The sequence below is a fragment of the Linepithema humile genome, chromosome 2 (genome assembly GCF_040581485.1).
Source record: "Linepithema humile isolate Giens D197 chromosome 2, Lhum_UNIL_v1.0, whole genome shotgun sequence".
In the NCBI taxonomy this organism is placed as follows: Eukaryota; Metazoa; Arthropoda; class Insecta; order Hymenoptera; family Formicidae; genus Linepithema; species Linepithema humile.
In genome coordinates, this window is record NC_090129.1 from 23,751,353 (window position 1) to 23,776,738 (window position 25,386).

Genomic DNA, 25,386 nt, shown 5'->3' on the forward strand with positions numbered 1-25,386 from the left:
GACGGTGCTGCCATAGTCAAAGGATGTTCCATCGATGCAAATGTTTTACAATAAACATCTTTTATTTCTTATTATCTTCGAACAACATACAGTCATACAGTCATACATACATACAATAAAAACATGTGTTAAACAATTATTCATTATAAAACATTTAACATTTATATTATATTGAGTTCTTCAGAAAATTTGTAGGGTTGAGCAGTTTTTCTTCCAGAAAAGTAGAAAGTCTAAGTGGATGGAATTATACAACTGCATATAAAAGATGACAGAATCATCAAAGGAAAAAGAAACGGCTAATACATTGTTAACTTATACTTAAATATAATAAATTGTATTATATGTATTATGTGTACATTTATGTTATAATTATATGTATATAACACACACATGAATTTTGCTGTAACATAGAAAATAGTAAATATAGAAAATATTAATTAACAATAATTGTATGCGCTTTACTTGAAAAAAATGTAAAATTAAACTTTGGTTCAATGCTACAAAAATAATTATAATTAGATTTTATATAAGTACATCGATAAAAGGAAATATTACAAGATATACAAAAAAACGTATAAAAAAAGTACAATTATTTTTATGGCGCAACTTAAGTCTAACAACAATAATACTTTATTACAATTCTTTCATTTGACGATGAATTTTTTGATAATGGAAGGTGATGCATTGGCATCCACGGGACATAAATGTCCGCGAGTTAGTGCATCAGTTAACAGTGCATGCCACATTGGATCCTTCTGCAAAGCAAAGATTACGCGGTGACATTTTTGTAAAACAAAATAGAATTTCTAAAATGCAACTTTGTATAATAATCTTTTCTTCTTACCTTAAATGTTTGGAAATTTCCACATAATATCAAGCTGTATTTAGCTCTTGTGAGGGCTACACAAAGTCTTTGCTTGTCCGACAAAAATCCAATACCGTGGCTTCTAACGCAGGACATTATTATAACGTCTCGCTCTTGACCTTGGAAACCATCGACCGTATTAACTTCGAAGTTAATCCTCTTTCTTATTTTATCCGGTACAGTGCATATCCTGAAAAATAAATGTCTCGTGAGTCCGCAGGTTCGCCATAGCTAGCGAAACGACTATTGGTTTTGCAACGAACCTTTCGTTAATTTTATTCAGCACAAGAGTCCTTTGATTGTTGTATGGCGTGAGAACGCCAACAGAAATCTTGGCGTCCTCCTCCCACTTCGGGAATATCAGCATAGTATAAATTATATTAGCCACGAATTCCGCTTCGGTGGAGTTGGAGAATTTGTCGTCATTTTGCGCGGAGGTGTGGTCCAACACTTTGTACCCGTGAAATGGGAAATTTGTATTCCAATCGGTGGCGTTTTTCAATTTTGCGCCGTAGAAGAATTTATTCGGCCAATACGAGATAGAGTAATCCATACGATATTGCGTGTCCAGCATTATTATCGGACTGCGCGTCTGCGACGCGAAGACGCTCTGCATCCTCGCAAATATCGATCGATCCAGCCCCAGCCTCTTCGCCCGCTGGCTCAAGACTGTCGCGGGCAACTGATTCGGATCGCCTACTAAAACTAGCGTGTTCACCCCCAGCATCAACGGTATCAAGGTCTCCGCTTCGCAGCTTTGCGTTGCTTCGTCAACGATACAAACGGATATCCTTTCCTTGTTACCACCGAATTTCGACTCCATCAGATTTGTGTAGCAAGACGAGAGTGTACAGGTGATTATGTTGGCGCCTGTGAGAATCGAGTTCTCCGCCATACGTTGAAATTTAGCGCGTTCCTTTGAAGTGAACTCGTCCACCGTTTTACCACATTTCTTTAACTCGTAGTCCATCTTTACATTAACTAGTTTTTTTTCTACTTCCTGCCTCTCCGCTTCATCTATATGGGAGCTCGCAGATTGAAGATTTAGCTCGTTGAGGAGCGACTTTATCACCTCAATATCCTTGTCCTTATCACTAGGCGATTTATTTTTGATCGCGTTTGAGCTGCGCAAGAGCCGTTTCCCCAATTCCGTCACGGAAATAGCTTTAGCCAATGGATTCATAGTTTCCGGTCGACCAATGCGCACCATGTTGAAAGATTTCTTGTTTTCCAAGGTAGACCTGATTTTCAGAAGTCTCAACACAATTTCATCAATAGCGGCATTAGACGGCGCGCAAACCAAGATCTTCAAAGGTCTTTTATTGTTTGCATTTTCATTATACAGTATCTGAGTCACCAAATTGACGATAACTTTGGACTTGCCCGTTCCCGGCGGCCCCTGAATAAAGCACAGTTTGGGTTCTTTGTTCAGAACAGTCTGCGACACTCGATATACCGCTTCCAGTTGTTTCTGATTTAAATTGTCCTTCGTGATCAGCGAGCCGGGCGATTTGGTCATCGACGGCAATTGGTAGTCCTGGTATCTCGGATTCAGAATTGAATCCAGAAGAGGCGACTGAGGTAAATACTGCAGCGCCTGCACCATTCTCATATTTGCTCGTAGATACATAACCGTTCGAATTCTGTACACCCGATTAATAGGAACATCGCAGTCCAAAGGTCGCGTCTGCAAAGTATACGTCACCACTGCATACGGATTTTGCACGTGGCGTCTTAACTCCTTATTGTAATGCGTGAAGTCTGTGATAATCGTTTGGTACATATTGATGACGTATGCGAATATCTGACAGTTTTTTAATTGAAGAACGACAAGATCTCCGTAAACTGGATGCATCGGTTTATCAAGATCCATCCTGCTGACGAGTACCTCGATCATCATGGTCGTCAGGAACAGATTAGTCGACGATATCGGAGTGCGCGTAATCGAATTCTGGACCACGGAACATATCATAGTAGCGCGCTGCGTATTCTTCTCGATTGCTTCGAAGTCTTTAGTCATAGTGTACCATATCTCGTGCAACAGGAGGGGCATGGCGACTTCGTAATATTGTTTGTACGACTCGTAGCTTAATTTCATGGGTTGAATTTCACAAGGCGACACAATCGGTGGCTCCTTGTTCAATTTGCGCTGCTCATCGAGCCACAAGGGATTCCACATGAAAATCCGCAACAGGAATTCATCAAGTTTCGGGACCCAGTTTACACAAGCTGTGGACTTCTTTGTTAATTTATTCGTAGGTATAGGTGCATCTTTTCCCAACAATTTTTTCATATTATTACGTAGATCAATTTCATATTCTTTTATAAACGGTTTTTCGCAAAAAGTCACTTTCTTTTTTTTTGCCTTTAGTTTCGAACGTATTATGAGAATCGATTTTAGACTGTTCGCTGTTTCTTTCGTTTCTTTGTTATCTTGCACCAAAGCGGAAGTACCTTCAGTGGATCTATCTCGCGATTCAGACATATTTGTATTAATCCTTTTCGTTTCTTTACTATTGCTATGTTTTTTGTCTTTTTCAGATGCTATGGAACTCTTTGTACTATCTTTAGGAACTTGCTTAGTGTCAGAAATATTATTTAAGCGTATAATAAATGATTTTGAGTGTAAAGCTTGTGACGATGTGGAATTTTCTGTACTTTTAGAAATATCCTTTGTCTGATTTCTTCCCACATCAGACGTCGTAGGCTTTTTGAGTATATCAGCTTGATCTGTGAACCGATCTTCTGAGCGATCAATGCTCGATTTTGGCACTTTTGTAGTTTGTTGTAAGGATGTGGCATTTTCTGTATTTTTAGAAATGTCCTTTGTTTGATTTCTTTCTATATCAGAAGTCGTAGACTTTTTGAGTATATCAGCTTGATCTGTGAGCCAATCCTCTGAGTGATCAGTACTCGATTTTGGCACTTTTGTAGTTTGTTGTAACAATGTGGCATTTACCGTATCCTTAGAAACATTTGTTCGATTTCTTCCTACATTAAAAGTCGTAGACTTTTTGAGTATATCAGCTTGATCCTGCTTCTTAGTGCTCGATTTTGGCACTTTTGTAGACTTATCTGGAAGCGACTTAGATACACACGGTTCTTGCTCAGCAATGAGAAAATCACCTCGATTCTTTAAAGATATTTTAGCTCTCGGTTTAGCGATCCTGCGTTGAACGTTTTGATTATTTTTGGCGGCCTGCCTCTTTTCTTCTGCAGCTATCTCCTTTAACTTTTCTTTTCTCTTCTCGATTATTATCCTTTTCTCATCTTTAGAAATAGATGGTCCTGCTTTTGTTTCATCTGAGTGATAATCAGTTGGCGACTTGGGTGTCTCCTTCTGATGCTTATTATACAAGCCATCTTTAAATTTTATTTTTAATCTTGATTTTGTTTTCCCCTTTTCTTCCGTTTTTGATTTTATCGGTGACTTTTTCTCATGTGCTTTCGATGTTTTATCCTTGCTACGATTAGTTTGTCCTCTTCGTTTAGGTAAATGTAACGGTTCTATTACTGGAATCAACATTTTGGTTGTTGTGACCGACTTCCTTTCCTTAATTAATTTTGGTTTCATACTTTCCACGGATACTTTTTCTTTATCTGATTTATCTAGTTTATTAGTATCTTGCTCTATATCTGTTTTCTCTTTACTTGTATCACTAACACTTTCCAAATTAGGTTCTAAATTAGGTTCCAAATTAGGTTCCAAATTAGGTTCCAAATTAGATTCCAAATTAGATTCCAAATTAGGTTCATGGTCCTTAGAAGGCCCAACATCATCTATATCCATGGCGTTCCCTTCCTTCATCAAGTCAGCATTATTGTTATTATCAGCATCTTTACTTTTGTCGTCTACATTTGTATCTAATTCAAGAGATGTATCTTTCTTGTCAAAAATTTCTAAGTTATCTGGTACCACAGATTGTATTATGTTCGCGATATCATCTGCTTCCCAAATTCCCAAATCGAGTTCATCCTTTATTAAGTTATTTGAATTAGATTCATTATCTTCTTTAATTATTTGACTTCGAGATAATCGTTCCAACCATGGATTATCCTCATCTTCACTATCCGATAAAATAACAACTTCATCATCCACATCCGGTCGATCATTCTTCTCGATATTTTGATCATCGTTATCACATTCAATCTTTACTTTAGTTTCTACACTTTCTTCGAATTTGCTATCAAATAATTGAGAGTAAGGAAATAGCTCATCCTCCTCGTCACTTATTATATCGATAATATCAATTTCTGAAAATCTTGATTCTTGCTTTACTGTTTTCAATTCAATTGGTGATTTGTTGCAAGTTGTTTTACAATTAACAGTTGCTCCTTTTTTATCATGGTCCGTTCTTTGTTGCTTATTTTTTACCTTGGTAACTTTGTTATTAGCATGTGTAGAATTTTTTGCAATGTTCAATGAATCTTTCATTTTATCAATGTTATTCGATACATTTTTTGTGATATGTATTTTACTTGTGTTTTTTTCATTATCACTATCAAACATATCTTCATCATTGCTGTCCATTATCTCACTTTTGTAATTCTTGTGTGATGTTGATGGATATTGAGATGCCTTATGATTCAAATTTGATTTATTATTATTATTCAAATATTTCGGTGATAAAAGATTAGAATTTTTAGTGTTACACTTCTTTACATCTTTTGACAATGATGTATGAATTATTTCAATATCATCATTTTCTATTTCCATATGTACAGCATTAGTTTTAACTTCTATTAAATTATTTGTATTACGTCCATTGTGTAGGTTTTGGTTATTATGAGAAGACTCAGAGGCAATTCCTGCAACAAAAATTAGAGATTATTTCAAAGATAGAATTGCAAAATATTGTCAATGTTGTACTTTTTTTCTTTAGTTCATTATATTGAAAAAAAATAAAAGTTTACCTTCTGAAAGTTTGATTCTAGAATTACGCTCTTTGTTATTTGTGCATTTTATTTTACATGGCACTGAATTATCACAATTTGTTCTATCAGATTTACATTTTTCTCCCACAATACGGTTTGTAGAAGATGCAGATACTCTTGACGGTCCATCATTATTGAAAACTGCGTTTGCCATTTCACTTTCTTCTTCTTCTTTTACTTCATTGTTAGAAGAAAACAGCTAAAGAAATTTAATAATAAAATTTTAATAACAAACATTGAATCTATATCTTTTATAAGCATTAAATACGGTTCTAAAAATAAATTACCTTATTGATGTAAATTTTGTAAGCGTACAACTTATCATTATCTGTATCAACATAATCACAGCCAATTCCAATGACATCATTCTCATACAGTTGAATTGGCTCTCCAGATTGTTGTTGTAAACCATTGATAAAAATTCCATTTGAACTCTTCATAATAAAAATCAAGAATTAATATTATTCAATAATTATTCAATTTACAAATATGACAAAAACATGTGAGCAAATCTCTTACATACTTTTAAATCAGTGACATATAATTCATTATTACTCCGATGAAACATACAATGTTTGCGAGATACGTATTCACTGGGACAAATAATCTTATTTGATCTGTCTCTACCGCAAGAAAACTGAAAAAGTAAAACAAAATTAAACATAACATACAATCATACATGTGCATATGAGAAAACAAATCATTAATATTATTCCAAAAATCTTACAGAGCATATTTAAAATATCATTAGTATATAGCTGGCGTCCCAAATGTATTTGTACTTAAGAAGTCTCATACAAAAGATAAAACATAACTATCTATTATAAATAAAAAGTTATGTTTGCATAAATGTTATAACTATTTTATCATTTATCATTTACAAAAAATTTACTTTCTTTGCAGAAATGGGTATTTAGAGATAACCAAAAAAATTAAATACATCAGATTAAAGAAATTAAATGAGATTAGATAATAACGATAGAAAGCTTTCAATATATACTAACAATATTCTATCTCATATAGAGTACTAAGAACTAATTTTGCATCACATTAAAACTTAATATAATTAATTTTTTTCAACAGTCATGAAAGCAATAAAAATTAAAGCTGATTAATACTTTAGTAAATATTAAATTATATGGAAACCTTTATTTTTACTTTTTTGTGATGTAATTAACTTTTTTGTGATGTAATTAACTTTTTTGTAGAATTATTTTGTAACTAATTTGATGTGATTTATAGTCAATTATAAATTAAGATGTAATAATTTAAATGATTTCTGGGACCACTCACAAATCCTTCGTTCCTATCGAGAACAAAACGTATTTTGTTTCTTTCGTTCTGTCGTTCTAATATGAAATCCATACTGCATAACATGAGCAGAATTTCGTTTTTATACACAGTATTCAGAATAGCGTACGTTAACCTTGGAAATATGTAGATCTAACATGTTTCATGTGTATTTTCTTGCCTTCCTTTTTTTTTATCCTATAAAAAAGTATGATAAAATGTTGGCTCTGTATCCATTAGTCACAGAATGTTTAAATTTTTCATTTAAAAACAGTTTGCTACTTCTGTTTCCTAACACACACATTAAAACACTGACCATGACTTGAAGCGGGAAATCTGACCATAAGCATAGACAAAATATTATATAGAAGGTAACATGTATGCTGTATGATACAGCCTGTCTCCATAGATGTAAACAAAGGCTAACTTTACACCGATCGTTTAATACGCGTATCAATTAGTATATTAATGGTAAATTTGCACTAAACAGTTTAATCTGAATGATGCAAACGATTTATAGTATCAGAGTATGCATAAAATGTCGAATTAAGCTAATAAGTACGAATTTAGCACTATTATACTAATTGATACGCGTATCAAATGATCAGTGTGAACTAAGCCACAGATTGCTCATGTAGACTTTACCTCTCAATTATTTAAAATAAATATCGATAAATATCAATAAGGGCCTATCCAGACAAACTTGTATATGTTTATGCGACTATGCAAGTTTGTCTGGATAGGCCCTAACTGTTGGTCTATCTGTTGATAAAGTTTACCTACAGATTTGATTATTATTATAGAAAGGGAACTTCACTCGATATTTCAACTATTGAGTAAGGATTACTACTGATATTTAAGTTACGTAACTGAGAGCGATAAAATCTACCAAAAAGTTGGAACAACCGGTTTTAAAAGAAAGTTTAAGATTGCCTTGAGACATCTGTCTTAACTTCACGAATACACGTAACAAATGTAAAAGAAATTTATCAAACACCCTTGATCCGAAAAGCGTATTCAAAACATATTTATTCGTATTTAAATATTCATAATTCATAATTTATTATTTTCCAAGTTTGACATGTGTGCGACAAATTAAATATCAAATTAAAAAAATTGATAATAGATTATGCAAATTTTTGTTCTGAAAAAATTTGAAGATAATGAAATACACCTACATGATCGGTAGTCAATAATTTTTGGGATAGCAGGAAAGTAGAGAAAAAAATTCTTCATTTTTATTGTCAAAATAGTAAGAAACTCGGTCAGACTTTTGTAACATTATTTTCGTTAAAAACGATTAAAAAATTTAATAAAAATTTTTATTGCATAAAATTGTGAGTGTCTTATACTTGAAAATAAAATTAGTTTAAAAGATTTTAACATTTTTTTCATTGATTTCCATTTACTTTAATTATTATAATAATAATTGATTTAATTTTTTAAGAAATATTAAGATATATAATAATAATTTTTATTTTACTTCACATATTTTGAACATTTAATTACACGGAGAAAATTTTATATCAAAAATTACTATGTACGATAGTAGCCGCGGACCATGAAGGAATTATAAAAATTTTTACTGTGTTTTTCACATGTGAAACATAGTAAAAATTTTCGGTCCGCGGCTTCGTGGTCCGCGGTTAATGCCGTACATAGTAATTTTTGATATAAAATTTTCTCCGTGTATATCGATACTCGTTTAACAGATATTATATTAAAAATATTAATTATATTTAAATAATCATATATTTTCTAATTTTTTTTCTATTTGTTATTGTCATATGGATTTTTTACAGCAGATTAATTGCTGCATACTAAATGTTTTATAACGTCATCGAAATTATCTCACTGAAAAGGAGCAATAGGTCATAAAAAATCTCAAAGATGATAAAAGTTCTTAAAAATTTTGCAAGCGTTTTATAATAAAATATATAAATTAAAGACGTCCAACTGATAAAAATAACACGATTTCACGAAGAAATCTTTGTTAGAGATGATGGGTTGAATGGTTTAAAGTTTTTCTAAGGAAGATCGTGGTTAGGTAGAAATTCGAAGAATCCAATAAAAAAAAAGAGATAAAAAAGATTGCTTTAGAGAGAGAAAAGGAATAAAAATAGGGTGTATACAAACGAGTGAGTGAAGAAGAAAATGAATAGTGATCGAGTGACTAAGGGTCGAAAGACAAGGAAGAAAAAGCGGAAAAGAAAGAGAGCAGATGAAGCCAGATGCTTGTGGAAACGGTCTCTTTTTGTGCGAGCGGTTCTCGATGTAATGAAACATACGTGTAGTCGAAGTTCGTTTTTTCGTGCTGATTTCTTCGCTTGTGTCGCGCCGAACAGCGTGTACGGGTAGCAGTCTTAATCGCGCGTTCACGTTCGCCACACGCGAGCTTCACACGCGTTGCGTACGTAAAGTACGAACATGCGGGATAATTACGTTAATAGCGTTGCCCATCGAAAGGGCGGTAAATAAAATCGATTAACCGAGTGTGCTTAAGAATGTGTTTACAGAGGCAACACAATAATTCGATCGAACGCCGATGAAGAACGGACAATTAAATGTTTAACTTCGTTCAAGAGAGATCTAGGCGATCGCAGAATAAAAAGAAAAGGCAATTCACATAGCAGCTCTTCAATTGTTAAGTGGGCGAGTGTGAAAAGCGAACAAACGATTTAGATAGAGTGAGATTAATGAATGAACAAAGATGAACAAAGATTAATGAACTACTTGTTTAATACATTAAATAGAATTGGTGAAACCAACGAATAAATGTAAAGACTTAAAAAAGGATCTGGCTTATAAGAAAGTTATAAATGTTTGCAATGTAAGTAAGAAGAAATCTAAAATATTGAAGGACTTAAAATATAAATAATTGCATAATATTTGGTATGCGTTAATATATATCGTGCACGACAATAGTTTATAAAAAAACATATGCGTATTTGTGAGTTGACTTGTAAAAGAGTTTCTTTTTGGTATTATTTGTCGGTTTATTACAAAGTCTTTCGGCACGCGCTTTGATGCCATTAATCAAGTCGGGTATAAATTCGGTGTCGCGCAGTGATCGTGCTTAGTATTTTCTGAATTTTCAAAACGTTCGGATCTCTTATAAGCGACTCAACACTGCGAAGGCTCAGGACATATAATACAGTCTTAAGGCGTCGCCAAGCGACTCAGGACCATTAAGGTTCCTAGGCGTTGTCGCATCTCGTAAATCGAGATCACTAATTATAAAGTTTGCATGATTTCAACTGTTGGTGAATAAATAATAAACAATTATTTTATGGATCTGTAATAAACATTGGCATCGATACGAAAGGGTTATTATTATTCGAATACGCGAAAACGCAATACGGATATCAAAGTTATCCGGGTTGATAACAATATTATATATGAAATATTGGATATTATATAATCTGAACTGTGTATAAATTCAAAAAGTAATTCAACAAAGGAATGATAATAAACGGACAGCTAGTATTTCCGTTCTGTAAATGTTTAATAGTATTCACGTGGGTACAAACTGTCCGGGAACATGAATCAGCTGACGTAGACGCAATCTGAAACGAGGAATAGAATGAATTACCCAGAAACCCAGAACACGAGAATCGGATGCAAGAATAAGAATTCAGTTTTGCGTGAAAATAATAAAATTGCAAAATTGTGCAACTGTGCAAATTGTCTGTATATTTAAAACAATTGTCCACTTACTTAAAAAAGAAAACTGCACTCAATTTAATGCAATGAGCAAATCTGAGAGGAAAAAGAAAAATTCTCTTTCGAAAGGAAGAAATCAGCAATCGTGTGCATCGATCATTTTGCGAATCGATCACGCGAATATTATTCTTCAACAAATTGTAATAGAATATAGACGCGAGTAGTTTCGTAACGTTAAAAAATAAAAAATAGAGATGACCTCGCAGCTGATCTGCGTGGGTGACGGAAGTGACAATCGGAGAGTTGTAAGCGATGTCTATGGAGGGGATAACAATTGAGAGAGATCGTTTGCGTATGATAGATGGATAATTGTACACTTGATGGCATTATGTTCACGGCAAAGCTCGTTTTGCTCAGTCTCGTATTGTTTTCGGCGAAAGTATCGTCGGAATCGTATTTGGCGAAGTGTTGTCCTCCAGGACAGATCTTCTCAGGACATGCCACAGTGAAGTGCGTTTCGGTGCCGAGCAGCAAGATCGAACTTGTTTTTCAGTGGAATGCAACCGCGGAGTTCCAAGGACTTCCGCGGTGTGATGAACCCGAGGATATCACGACTACGCCACTTGACGATTTCAACTCCAGCGAGTTTTTGGAGGTAAGTTGTAAAGAAAATTGTTCGAATCTGCTTTATTTCCGACTTTAAACAAGGCCGCAAAATTTCGACGCGAATCACATGTCTTTAATTTAGAAAAAGAAACAAGCATGTAAGAGGACATGCGATGGAAAATCTGACAACGATTATAGAATAGAACAAAAAATACAATCTTTTATTTTAATAAAAGATATAAAGTGTGTAATTATTTATAATTTTCCCGGAATTTTCTTATCTATCGAACGCTGTAACATCAACCATTCTCTTAATTATTAACCACTGTTTTAATTTCTTTGAGTACATCTGGGCATGCTACATTATTTTCTAAAGTGTAAAAATAAAAACTGTATATAATATAAGAACTAAATAAAAACTATATATATAAGAAACAAACTTATACAAACTATACTTCCGCAAACTAGTATTTTATTTTAATAATTATCAAATGTAAAAAAAACTTGAATAATGAAAACATTTTCTATCTAACAATTAATTTTCTGCAAAAATAGAAAAATAATTAGACACATTTTTATCTGTACAAATAAAATTCCCTTATAATGTTTAGAAGAAAAATATGAATTCTTGATAGTGTTTTTGATAATATCTTTCTATAGTCACATCGTATAATCAGATCGTGTTGTTAGATTTGAATTCTATAATCAATTATGTGAGATGAGAGATTGATGATTATTAATATAAAAGATTGTATTTTCCGTTCTATTATATTCATTATCATATTTTCCATTACATATCCTGTTATATATTTGTTGATATATAAATATAGTAATTTAGAAAAAACGTACGTCGACTATAAATCTTTCCCCTAAAAATTTGATAAACTGTTTGCAGGTGCCAGCTTGCCTCGAGATACTTCACGAGCAAATAACTGGAGAAAGCATCGTAATAGTCGTTCATTGTCGATCTAATAAAGATCGACAGGTGAAAGCGATTAACACATTTTTTCCGCAACTCGCGTACGTCAAAAAATGTTGCCCTCATGGTACAATATTTGACAGACGCACGAAAGCTTGCGTGCCTCAATTAAGCAAGTCAGACAGCCTCGTGATATTTTTGCAAAATGGATCGGCTGACGCAGATCTTGTGATAATAGCTACCGAAGCTGGCTGGCCATGCAATGGTCCGATTATCGATTACGAGATTGATGAAGATGATATCTTTTTGCGGAACGGTACTTACTCGGTGAGTAAAATTGATGGTCTTAAAATAGTCTTCCAACTTCTTATGCATGCTTTTTCATTCGTAGGCGAATATATATTTATTTTTATCGCGAATAAGTATATATTAAGGTTTCAATTTTCTCAAATAATTAAGTAATTAATAATTTAAAACAAATTAACGCGCTTGATTTGGAAAAATAAATCTTGCATAGAATTTATGTTAAAATTTACAGCAAATTTCCTGCGTTCTTTTTTGAGACGCTCGCCATTAATTTACTAAAGTACTTTCATTTATGTTAATAGCACTTTGAGGATTCTGAGATGAAACTTTCTATTTACTTTTTTAAGAATTTACACCACATTACGACACCGTACATAATCATCATTAGTTACACTACTTTTTTAAAATAAAACTCTTTGAAACATCTCGTATATAATAATTATGCGCGACACAATGAACAGTCAACAGTTATTTATATTTTTTGGAAGTGTTAGCATGTCTGACATCACATGACAAATAACTTGGCAGGTGATGGTTCCAATTCTGAAGAATAATCTCGTCGTCAAAGAGGAAGTCTTTGTTACCGAAAATAGCGCTTGTCTCGATACGACACTAGGCTCCGTATCTAATCGAAGATTGCTAGCGCGCGTTTGCAGAAATCCGGAATTCTGCGACGGAAACGCCTGTATCAGAAAGTGTTGCGCCGAGGGTGAATTTTTCTATGCGAATGGATGCAGTCAGCTCGCGCCGAAAGAGCCAAAGGAATTCTATCAAGCTTTGACAAGCGCCGTGAATCAAACGAAATTGTCTGCTTTCAACATGTCCAAAGGTTGTTCTAATATGGTTTCAATGTTATTTATTCTTGTTTTGTCAGTTTTTCTAAAAAGAGATTTATTTCTTTACTTAAAAGTATCGTGCTGTAATAATATATAAAGTGTGTCAAAAGTCACGCATTATTTTTAAAGTAAAGAGTTCTCTTTAATCTCGCAAAGGTGTATTGTTTCAACAAAAAAATTTCCAACTAAATAATAGATAAAGATTTATTTTTGTAGTCGGTGACACATTTAATTACTTGTTGATCGTTCGATAATAACAAGCAATTGCAAAGACATCAGCGAGAATCCCGTGAAATTAAATTATTGACACAAGTTTTCTTCTAATTGCTTAGAGTACGGAGTGTTGATTGGGAAGACGTGCAAGTACGGGATGTATCCCGTGGATCCGAAAGAAGAAGAATGGTGGTTGACGTCGGAAGGACATGTCATCGCCGACGGCGATGAGATCTACGACCAGAATAATTACTGCATGGACATCTTTTACAATAAATCGGAATCTGATCACGCCTTTCATTTGTTCATATGCTTCGACGCTCCAGCCCCGCAGGAGCAGGATTCAGTGAGGTATACTGATAATATTCTTTTTTCTCAACTTAAAAATGCGTCATTATTGCAATTATTTATTTAGCTGCGTTTTTTCAGTAGGAATGCATGTTGAAAATGTTGCGCGCGTGGAAACAATTCATCGAATCGTCGAAACGCTTTGTAGTATCAGACAAATTGTTTTGAAAAGGTGCAAATTTGCGTGAGATTTAAGATTAAGATAGCAAACGCTGTACACTTTTTTTCGCGTTAAATTAACGTAGCGGCGCTCCAGCATCTCGTAACTATGTGTGCACTCGAGCTCTCGGCTTTCCCATCGCGAAATTCTGTCGAATTTGGCGAAACTCGACTGGCTTGATTTGTTGAAAGTTCACAAAGTCAAACAAACATAACATGCCGGCATCGGTACAATAGATGGTACTCAGCATCTGAAAGCTGTAAAGCTGTTCGGGCTTCGTTTATACGCGAGCAAAGAGAAGCATCGATCAATGTCTATCAAATTGGCAGGAAGTAGGTCACTTTTGAGCATCAAATAAATCTGTCGCGCATCCACGTTTGATGGCACATAAAATACGAAACATATGTCTATAATTTTCTCGCTCGGTGCTAATAGGTTCCATTTGAACACCGCTCTCGAAGTCACCAGCTGCGCTTTTCTGCTGATGACTCTATTGGTGTACGCGTGCCTACCGAGTCTGCAAAATCTTCACGGTAAAACACTCATGTGCCACGTAGGCAGTCTCTTCCTGGCCTTCACCTGCTTAGTCATCATCCCCTGGATCATGCCCGACGTTGACGAAGAGGAGCAAAATGCCACGATAACGTGCAGATCTTTAGGTTGGTGCGCGACACGCAAGCGCGAAGACGCAGAATAGAAAAATATGTAATGTAAGCAAACAGGCGGGAAACGAGGAAGCATTAAGAAAACGGAAAATATTTTTCCAGCTTACACCATGCTTTTTTGCTTCCTGTCATCGTTTTCCTGGCTCAACGTCATGTGCTTCGACATATGGTGGACCTTCGGGTAAGTCGTGTGCAATAATGCGATCGGATCAAGTGGGATAATCGACGAAATTGGGTGAATGGGTCGTTTTTCCGGCTCGGAAAATCAATAATCCACTTTCCGTCGATGACTATTAAATGAACAGTCAGCTTTTTTTAACAATTCCAGCCTCGTCGTCGCGCAAAATTATTGTGTCGTCTCATTTACTCAATGGTCTCAATTGGCCCCCTTGACCTCTTATAGAATTTCTCATCACTATTGCCGCTTTCATTAGCCCTCCCATTATTCCTGAGCGTTTGGGCTCGCCGCGAATTCATTGCACGCTACCATGCGCGATAAAAAAAATACACAACGCCAAACGTTAAATACCAAAATGACTCAACGCGTTTTATATAGCGCCAATACCATACGCACAGCACGCAGAAAGGTATTCGATTCGCAAGGAATTTTAAATCGAGAAATCCATAATTCCAAAGAATTCTTAAAAGAAAATTGTTAACTCGCATGCTTTCCCCTAGAGATATTAATGTTGTAATCTATATAATAAAAATAATAAAATAAAAAGTGATTTTTGATGCAATTCGTATACAAAAGCGATCGATAGTGGCTCTGCATTGAACGTTTCTTGTCTCTCGTCCCTCGACGGTTACGGAGATTTGTGTATTCAAGATGCTATTCTAGCTGGGAGATTTGTAAATATACGGAGAAAATAGATTCCCGCATCTCGATGACGATGCCGTCGTATCTTAATGCCGGCCCGTTGTACGATCTCTCAATCGGGAATTCTGCGAGTCTGTTTCTTACGCATTTACGCGTTCATCATTCTGCCGCGCGTCTAAAGAAATTTCCGCGGTATTTGCGCAGCATTCATGAAATTTCACGCTTACATCCTCAATTAATGGAATTCAGTGAATCTAGAACGATCCCAGTGATACATTGTCCCAGGTGATTCAATTTTTGCCACGTGACATTTAAATGTCACGCACATGCCCCATCGTTAATTTTAACGCTCTTTGTCTATCTTCTAATTAATTTTAATATTTAAAAAAAATATCACTCCAAGATAAATATATACAGGAAAATTTGCTGAAAATAATTTCACTCAACCTGCATATCATGTCCCTATTATAATTTGATTTTTGCAAATTGATTTTTATTTTGCCACTAAAATTTATATTAGCGACAATATCGCTGCAATAGTAAAATGTATTTATTAGACATAACTTATTTTAGCAACAAGTTAAAGCGTCTTCACGGACAAATATATTCATTCATTGTCAGCAAAATTTATCTATTCTGCGAACAAAACAGATTTTGCCGAATAATCTACCGAATAATCTAGAAAGTTGGTTATGGTGGCGCTTTCGCTGTGATAGCAAAATTCTTTTCTTGCGCGTGAAATGCATCTCGGAACTATAATTCTTCTTTTAAAATTTAACACATTTTTTATCGAGAGATTTACGATTACAGTACCTTCATCAACATGTGTCACAACATTTAATTTTTTATTTTAATAAATCAACTAATTAAGTTTATTTTTCGCAGGGGTTTGCGCGGAAGTACGATTACCAAGGCGCACGGACACAGAAAAAGATTTCTATTGTACTGTTTGTACGCGTTCGGTTTTTCTCTTCTGGTGTCAAGTCTGGCGATCGTCGCTGACTCCACGGATATCCTGCCGTATTATTTGCAACCCGATATTGGCTATACGAGCTGTTGGTTTACACGTGAGTCACCGGTTAGACCGGTAACTGCTGTTTGGAATGATGTAACGCAAATTTGTCGATGCTAATCACGAAAAGTTCTCGGCGAAATCGTTGCTTTGTAAAGAAAGGCTTGGTTTAATGTTAAGTACGCCCGCGCTCCTTTCTTATTATACATGAATGGATTCAAAATTTAATATAAAGTGAATTGTAGTCGGGAAATTCGTTCGGTATTTAAAGTTTACCATATTATATTATATATATATATATTAAGGAGAAGGCAAACATAAAGTTTCCTTTGATCGTTCCTACCCTCGTTGCAATTATCCGATGATTAAAAAGTTTCCCGAGCAACCGTATTGATCGGACTACGGCAAATTCAAGCATCATTGCGCTTCGATGTATAAAGTGCGACGGGACTAACTACTTGCGTAATAAGTATCATTTATATCGCCGGAGTAATTGCACTCGATAATGATCAAGTAAGAGAAATTCGTAACAAACGCTCATTACGATTTTAATCGAAGATGCGGACGTCGGAGTCCTGAATTCTTTAATACAGTTGAATATTTTAATTTGCCGAGTTAGGAGAGTAAGCAATTTTTAATTGCAAAGAACATTAATAATAATAAAATCGTTTCATAATTCAATTCCGGCGAGAAACATCTTCAAATTTAACGCTACGTCAATTCATGCGAAGAACATATTTAATCAATTTGTTAATTAAACGTTATTTACAGAACAACCGAGTTCGTACGGCGAAATGACTTTCTTCATCGGACCGGTGACGATTCAATTGATATCCAACATGGCGTTCTTCATTCTCACCTCGGTACATTGCAACAAGGTGAAAGCGGAAATAAAGAGAGTAACAACGGATCCTATGGATCCTAGAAGCAAGCGATTTCATTCCGATAGAAGCAGGTGAGTTGTTTCATTTCTTTGTCAACTCGACGAGAATAAAGAGCTCAACGACTTCGCTTTCAGAATTGATTACAAAACGAAAACATACTCTAGAAATAAATTCGCAGTTTAACGCGTAAATGTTGACTATGCGTGTGATTGCGAAATTTTAATATCGGTTTTATCTTCTTCGAAATCGTTTTAAAGCAACCTACGCAAAAAAAACGCAAGAATCGCTCACTATTTAAAACTGATATTACGAGAGTTCCGGTAATAAAATCGTGCGCGTTGAAAATTGCGTTTACACATCGTCAATCTGTCAAGTGTGTGACGACAGTGAATCAGTTAGTCGTGTTATATTTCTTCAAAAATAACTGATCAATAAAGAGATCAATGATGAATGATAAAATTAATGATAAAAAAGCAGCAAAGAGATCAAGAGCTATATTAAAATTAATTTAACAATATTCTTAAATGCATTTTATAAATGTGTTACGTTCTTACCTGAAATTATTTCTGGAGAGGAGCCTGGACGGATCGCAACAGAAGTGTATTTTTGCTCCAACAGATCAAGAGAGTTTGACTGGCTAGTTAATTTGTTAGGCAAAATTAATGACCAGCAAAGTCGATTTTACACTCACTCGTCGGTTCCTTTTTCGGTTTAGGAATTTAATTCTTCTTATCAGGATTTCGCTTGAAAAATTAAAATTTTATTAAAAAATTATATAATTATAAAAAAAATGAAAATTTTGCTATTTAAATGAGACAATGTGAAAGACTAGATTAAAATATAATGTAAAAAAGAAAAAGAAAAAGAATTTTGATTAACTATTTGTATATAGATTGGTTTTGAGTGCGTGTGTATGAGTGTTGCGTCGTTCCTTTGTTCAGGGATAAAGAAAGAAGAGGAGGTTTGACTGGCGTTTAGTTTGATAAATTCAGATTTTTTCTTTCGGAGCCGTCGATTATAAATAAGTAAAAAGTGGCTGGCTATTTAGAAATAAAACAGAATTGCTTTGAGTTTATTAAAATGTTGCCGGACTGTTACGCTATATTTTGCAAAATCTTTTATATTTATAGTGCAATTCTAAAATATTTGCAAAAATTTGGAAAAACGAGAATAAGTTAATAAGTACAAAGAGGGACCAGTTTAAAAGCTTATCTGGTTCAAGAGACCCGTAAAGACCTGCACTTAAACTAAAATTGGAACAAGAATTAATTTAGTTCGAGGGGCCTGTAAAGACCTGCACTCAAACCAGAATTGGGAAGAAAATAGATAAATCGAGTTCAAAAATTATTAGCATGAGAAAAGTGTTCGGCAATAACTTGAGATGGCGAGAGTGCTGAAGGACGTCACAAAGAAATGTTTTATTATAAAATTTAAAAATAGATAAAGATAATATTAAATCGTGTAAGTCGATTCGGGCTGAAAATTTTGACTTATTAAATTTTAAAGGTAAATTTACGTAAAATTTCTTATAATTCTGTTAATTGTTGAATATTTCTTTTGGTTAACACAAAATAATCGGCTAAATAAAACGAAATCTGTAAGAAATGAATTAAATACATAAATAGATCATTGAAATTTAACACACAAAATTCAATTGAATAATTTTTAAATAACAGATTGTGGTAAATCGATAGATTATTAAACGTAACATATAAAATTTATGATAAGTAAATGGATTCAATTTTAATCAATTTTAATATGTGAATAAAATAAAATAATATATAAACTCTTTTATTATATATAATGTATTTTATAAGGATAAATTAAATAAATATGCACATTCAAGTATTCAAGTAATTATAAAATATCCAATTATTCGCGTAAAATTCAATGATCAAACAAATGTAAAAGGTAACATACATATATAGGATGATTCAAAACAATCTGCTGTCCTTGAAATATTCTTGAGCGATTTTTAAGACGATTTTTCTTTTGTAAAATTTTGTCCGAAGCTTAATTTTTTAGTTATAATTGAAAATATTAACTGTACTCACGAGTCCAACGAGAGTCCAACAGGAAGGAACGACGCAACGCATAAAACTAACGTAAGATTTCACCATTCACAGTGGTAGTCTCATTTGAACGTTTTTAACGGTTGGCCCTTCTCGCCATAAAATGTTTATGGAGGGAGACGTGAAGAGGCGCTTTGGACCGTGTTTATAAATATTTATAAAACTAGATAACTTTGGAGTATATGATTCGTACCGCAGATCATAATCGGCATTATAATCTTATAATTTAATATTTTTCTTGAGAGCAGTTCTGAGAATTAAAGTGAATATTTACAAGCGTAGAATGCTTTCGTAATTCCGCCTAAGTGTTGCTTGTGATTTGTTTGTGTTATGAAAAAGGTTTACATCTAATCTTTGACGTCATACAAACTGGATAATAATATGCTTATAGATCGAACGCAAGACTTTTTTTATTAATAAATTTATTTGTGCCAATATGAAGACAAACCAAAGAAAAGAAAAGAAAATTTGTTAACGAAAAAGTCGTGTGTTCAAATCTAAAGTTTCTTACAATAACATAATGTATAAAATCGAAGAAAGGTTTAAAACTATAGCGAGAAACGCGCAAAGAATGAGGGCTCTAGAAGAGGGATGGTTCTAGAACGTCACAAAAAGAATCCGAGAAATCCGAGAACGATCCGAGTTAGTTAGAATTTAGAAATGAAATACATTAGAATTGATAAATAAACGAAAAAAAATTATTACTTACTACTTGAAGTTAACTGGAACTGTAAACAGTGAAGTCGTTTGCTCCGGGTGTCGACAGTTCATTTTTTCGATGATGCTTTTCATAATATTAATCACTCGTGGTATCGCTTTGCTATTTGATTGCGAATGATAGGGGAACATAAGCACATAACTAAAAGTAACAGAAATGATAGAAAATGAAGTAGAAATCCTCGACTAACGACAAAGTACAAATGACGCTCGTGGCTGAGAACTCGGCTTTATATACCCGTTGATAAAATTCTTCTTTCCTTTTCTGGACCCAAACCAGACCCAGACCTTCTGGATCCCAAACATGTGGGCAGCATCTGTGAAATTCAAGAAACACATATGTTCAAAGCAATCAGTAGTTTATGATCGTCCGCTGGATTTTTGTCCATCGGAGAAAATTCTCATGATTTATTGTTTTCCGATGTTTCGATCTTTCTGACAGCAGAATTTTTCCTTTGTCGATAATGCGTCTGTGCTATCTATGGATCACGTTGCTTGCACGTCCGGGAATTTTTTGCTATATAAGAGTTATTGTTATTTTCTCGACTGAATTTCAAGTCTTGGCAGCACAAAGGGTCTAATTTAGCACGTATCCTTATAAAAATTTAATTTAAGAAACACGTACGGTACACATTTTTTGTCGGAAAAAGCTTTCTTAGCTCATAAAATCAATATTTATTATTTACTGTTTTATAAAAGTTTTCATCCTTCTTTATTGGTATATGGTGTCCATTTTTCGATTTTCTTTTTGATGTTTGCCGCTTGGTTGCAGAAAGTTACACGAAGAAAAGGAAATAAAATACCTAAAACCTAATAAAAATAAAAAATAAAATTTGTTTAGTTTTATGACAATACGAGAATAGAAATAAATAAAATCATAAATATGCATATCATAAGATATATCTCTAATAATTTTCATTATATTCCGACAGATTCGTCATGAATATCAAATTGTTCACCGTCATGGGAATATCCTGGATCTTCGAGGTGGTGTCCTTTTTCCTAAAAAAATATGTAAATTACTGGCATGACGCATTTTTCTACGCCAGCGACGTCTTCAATTGCCTTCAAGGCGTGCTGATTTTCATTCTGTTCGTCTTGAAACTTCGTGTTTACAACGCGCTTCGCAGGCGACTGGGATTGGATACCAAAAAGAAATCAACTCCGACATGCAACGCGACCACGATTCTGCAAGATCCTTATAAAGTTAGAAAAAGCGTAAGTAGCAATACGTTAACAACGTCATTTGCGGTCAACTGAACACCAACAAATTCAACTTAATGAGAAAACGTATGAAGACTGTTTAGCACTTTGATTAAATAATTTATGTCACATCATATTCACTTTATCCAATTATTTCGAGTGCGTACTTTTTTCAACCGAAGTAACATTTTTACTATCAGTATTTTAATAAGTGTAATATATTTAATATTTAGAGCAATTTAATTAATGTTTAATTAATTAAAAAATTATGTTAGTGACCATTATGAACAAATTATGATCTAAACACAAAACTTACTTGATATAACAGTAAGTTTACTGTTTTAGGATTATTATCCTCTTGATAGTGTAAATTTCTAGTACGAGAAATAATTGCGCTTGGTTAAATATTTCGGCGCCATGCAAATAGTAGCATCGCTAAAGTTTTATAGAACACGATTATACAAAGTTTCCTTAGCGCATATCGCGATGATGGATTTATTCATGATTGCTATCTTAGCTTTCAGCAACGAAGATGCCTGCTCGAAAAATGTGAGAATATAGTACAAGATTCTATATGTTGCGGAACTTTTCCGAACATTGATGAAAAGTGATATAATGTCAAAGAAGGCTAGATTATTTTCCTTTTGTTGCAGTGTTGTGATGTATTATGCAAAAGATACTTAATTGTCGCAAATTATGTATGACATTCTGTATATTGTGATGTGTATGACGCATAATTAGGCATGATGTAGATTAAGTAGACGTATATGTATATAAAATGTTATTATTCAAAGGTTGACTGATTCCTAATTTGTGGTACTTATGTATGTTTTAAGAAGATACTTTAATATGATTGATGTTAACGAGAAATGTCTAATGTTACATGATGCAGTTTAATCATCATTTTTAGAACGCTCTTTTTTTAACTGATTTGTATATTTCTTTATGCAAGTAAAAATCAATAAGCAAATAAAATGATTTTCTAAAATAATATCCTTAAATAGCAATCAGCAGGGATGAAATAAATGTCGGAAACTCTATAGATAGCAAAAATTGCTTTTATTTTACGTATATATTTAAAATCTAAAACAGTAAAATTATGGTTTCTGGCAACAATAATCCTTTGCAGCAAGATGCATATTCAGCTTATGCTATCATCGTTAATATCAGAATCGCCGAGAGCAAATAATGCCACTGCCAGATTTAAAGTCTGGGGTTTCTCTTTTTGATGCAAAAATCCTCGAAGAAAAAGCTAAAATATCACGTGGCATTTATATGTATGTGTAGTCGGCAAGTCTAACTTTAAACTCATAAATTACGCGCATTTTCGCGTAATTTATGTCACTCCGATATAAATATCCTCTTTCGAATCGTAAAATCTATAACAACGCGGCTAAAATTTATAAATCATCAACATTCATCGATCAAGCACGCTTAATAATGATAAGTAGCATTATCGACAAATCAGCGTATTATTGATCGCATTTTTTATACTTGTTACAAAAATTCAACAAACAATTTTCTTCCACAGGAATGCATAACAACTCACTTTGATAGAAACTAATAATCGAGTGGATCGATAAAATTGCTACTATAATATATTACATGTTATCATATAATAAAATCATCACCATGGGTATCCCTTTGCACAACACAGTCTCTTCTGTTTGTTTAAAGACACAACAAAATCAGTATTAGCAACAAATCCATTAAAACAATGTATGTACAATATGTGTAACAAAAGACGCCTTACACAGACGTCTTGCTTATAAATCTCGTGCGTAAAGTAAAGTGATCGAGAAAAGAAATATGTAAACGTTATTATAAATAAAATCTATCATAAATCGTACTATGATAGATTTTACGATCACGACATCCATGAAGTTTTCAATTTATGGACTTACGAACGCGCAAAAATCCCAGGACCATAAAATCTTTAAATAGATGCGTTCTTCTATCGCATAGTATTTTATAGATATACAAGATGTCCCAAAATTGTCGATCGTTCTCTCATTTCATAAAAAACCATTTTTACACACTCTAGAACCACCCGCTTGTAAATTATAAAAACACCAATCCGCTTTTAGCGGACTTAAAGTATAGCGATAGTCCAGCGTAAAGTTGAACAAAGTCTTCTCATCGCGTGTAACTCGAGATGAAAATTTCTCTCGACTATGACGTCATTGTCATTGTTTTATTTTCATACCTAAACATCTAAATATCAGTTTGGCTAACATTAATCTTCCTGATTAATTGATATCTCATCAGCGAACGTACAAGCTGGCCGTACAGCAGACGATCGAGCCTTGAGAAACCAGAACAATGGAACTTTCGAACATTTTTGGGTATCAAAGAATGAAGACGGACTCTTACTAACTTGAACGCAAAAAAATGCGTCAGGGTTTCCTCTCGTTCGCAGTTTCCTCGAGGTCTGGATCCTCGTTGATGATGGAGATATCGCGGATCGACGGCCTGCGCGTTCTCCAAGCATCCGGTGGGACGACCGGCGCGGTAGTCTTTGTCAGAAGCTTCGGTCCAGAGAGCGTGATGAGAATGGCTCCCGCCGGTGCGGTTAGAAGCACCGATAGCACGCACATCATCAGCACCGTTTCGCCATAATTGACCTCCTCAGGAATACTCTTGTCGACCTCGTCAAGAGCGGCGGGCGCCAATGCCGCCTGTACTGTCGCTTTGGCCAAACACGACAAAGCAATGAACACTTTCTCCTTGAGATTGAGCTTGGAACCGATTCCGACCAGGACAGTCGCTCCAATGCGAATAACGATACCGGAGATCAAGCAACCCAAACTGAGATAGACAGTCTTCCCTTCGAGTTCGCTGATCTTGATTTGCGCACCAGTAACGCCGAATAAAATCGGCTCGAATATCATCCAAAAGATCTCGAAGGACGTGGCTACTGGATTCTGTGACGAAAGAGAAAAAAAACATACAGTTACGATTGGCTGAGTTTACAGCGTGAATTTATGATGGGCGTAAAGTCTCGGGAAAATTGGTGTTTTATTTTTGCAAACGCGCGACAATTCTAAAGGAATACATCAAAGAGACAGCAATTGAATTTGACTTGCTGAGATACATAACGCTGAATATTTTAAAGGCTGCGTTTATAATGACGTTCCGCGAAATTTCCTCTAAAGGAGAGGCCGATCCGGTATTCCGCGATGATATCGCATCGCATTGTCCATACGCTCGATATCGAAATATGGAAATCTTCCAGCGTTGCATGGAAATGCGGAATATCCAGAGTTCACGCAGTGTGCAGACTCGTATTTATCGCTATTGTTTACATGCGCCCGCGGTGCGTACGAAATCTCGTCGATATTGATTTATTTAATTTAATTCCATACACAATTTCCGGATAATGCCGGCGTATATAGCAGCCAGCGTAGATATAAGACAATTATAGCGCATGCCAATACACCTTTCTTTCTTGCGTCTTCTTTTTAAATAATATCCATAGCATTAAGCATCAAAGTGGCCTTAATTTGTCAATATTTGGGATAAGAATAATATAATTGCATCGAGTCCAAAATATTTATATATAATTATCGACGTTTCGTGTAATCTGATTATGCACGCTAGAATGCACGGAGAAATATGGTGAAGTATTATTACATCAATCAATTACAGAGATTGTATCTAATGAGATTTAATTATACACAATATTATAAATACAATATTATAAATATGAACTAAATTACAGTATCATTATTGAAGACAAAAGAACATTGCCGCCGCTGCCGCGTCGCGGGGTTGCTTTGTGCAATAATTAATGTGCAGTCGGGATAAATTATGCCAGTAGGCATGACACACGACGCGCCTATCATACCGCGGTAATATCGACAGATGCTGGT

General features: G+C 34.4%; 3 protein-coding genes across 10 annotated transcripts in view; 1 reads left to right on the forward strand and 2 right to left on the reverse strand.

The window, feature by feature from the left end:
- Positions 1 to 43: 43 nt before the first annotated feature.
- LOC105667891 (probable helicase senataxin) lies at positions 44 to 20,518 on the reverse strand. Of its 4 annotated transcripts, XM_067350267.1 has the most exons (9): positions 20,304 to 20,518; positions 18,077 to 18,265; positions 7,094 to 7,288; positions 6,324 to 6,437; positions 6,088 to 6,234; positions 5,780 to 5,999; positions 1,129 to 5,674; positions 845 to 1,055; positions 44 to 755 (listed from the first exon to the last, which is right to left on the reverse strand). In XM_067350267.1, exons 3-9 carry the CDS (start codon positions 7,175 to 7,177, stop codon positions 645 to 647), a joined length of 5,433 nt encoding a protein of 1,810 aa, XP_067206368.1. In that variant the 5' UTR covers positions 7,178 to 7,288; positions 18,077 to 18,265; positions 20,304 to 20,518; the 3' UTR covers positions 44 to 644. The 4 variants fall into 4 exon arrangements, with proteins under 4 accessions (XP_067206368.1, XP_067206370.1, XP_067206369.1 ...); XM_067350269.1 differs by lacking the exon at positions 7,094 to 7,288 and having other exon boundaries at positions 20,304 to 20,517; XM_067350268.1 differs by lacking the exons at positions 18,077 to 18,265; positions 20,304 to 20,518 and adding an exon at positions 7,407 to 7,461.
- mthl15 (methuselah-like 15) lies at positions 9,017 to 22,313 on the forward strand. 4 transcript variants are annotated; one of them, XM_012359907.2, is made up of 10 exons: positions 9,017 to 11,408; positions 12,255 to 12,605; positions 13,113 to 13,413; positions 13,753 to 13,984; positions 14,577 to 14,800; positions 14,909 to 14,987; positions 16,512 to 16,693; positions 17,410 to 17,593; positions 21,244 to 21,529; positions 22,032 to 22,313. In XM_012359907.2, the coding sequence occupies exons 1-10, from the start codon at positions 11,115 to 11,117 to the stop codon at positions 22,065 to 22,067; spliced, it is 2,169 nt and encodes a 722-aa protein (XP_012215330.1). In that variant the 5' UTR covers positions 9,017 to 11,114; the 3' UTR covers positions 22,068 to 22,313. The 4 variants fall into 4 exon arrangements, with proteins under 4 accessions (XP_012215330.1, XP_067206387.1, XP_012215328.1 ...); XM_067350286.1 differs by having other exon boundaries at positions 9,017 to 9,920; positions 11,006 to 11,408; positions 21,244 to 22,313; XM_012359905.2 differs by having other exon boundaries at positions 21,244 to 22,313.
- A 241-nt stretch (positions 22,314 to 22,554) lies between these two features.
- Positions 22,555 to 25,386, reverse strand: part of Nha1 (Na[+]/H[+] hydrogen antiporter 1) — a 28,511-nt gene continuing 25,679 nt past the window's right edge. For both annotated transcript variants that reach the window (XM_067350298.1, XM_012359908.2), the window contains one exon: positions 22,555 to 24,438. In XM_067350298.1, coding sequence (XP_067206399.1) covers positions 23,911 to 24,438 — 528 coding nt within the window. In that variant the 3' untranslated portion in view covers positions 22,555 to 23,910. The remainder of the gene's footprint in view (positions 24,439 to 25,386) is intronic.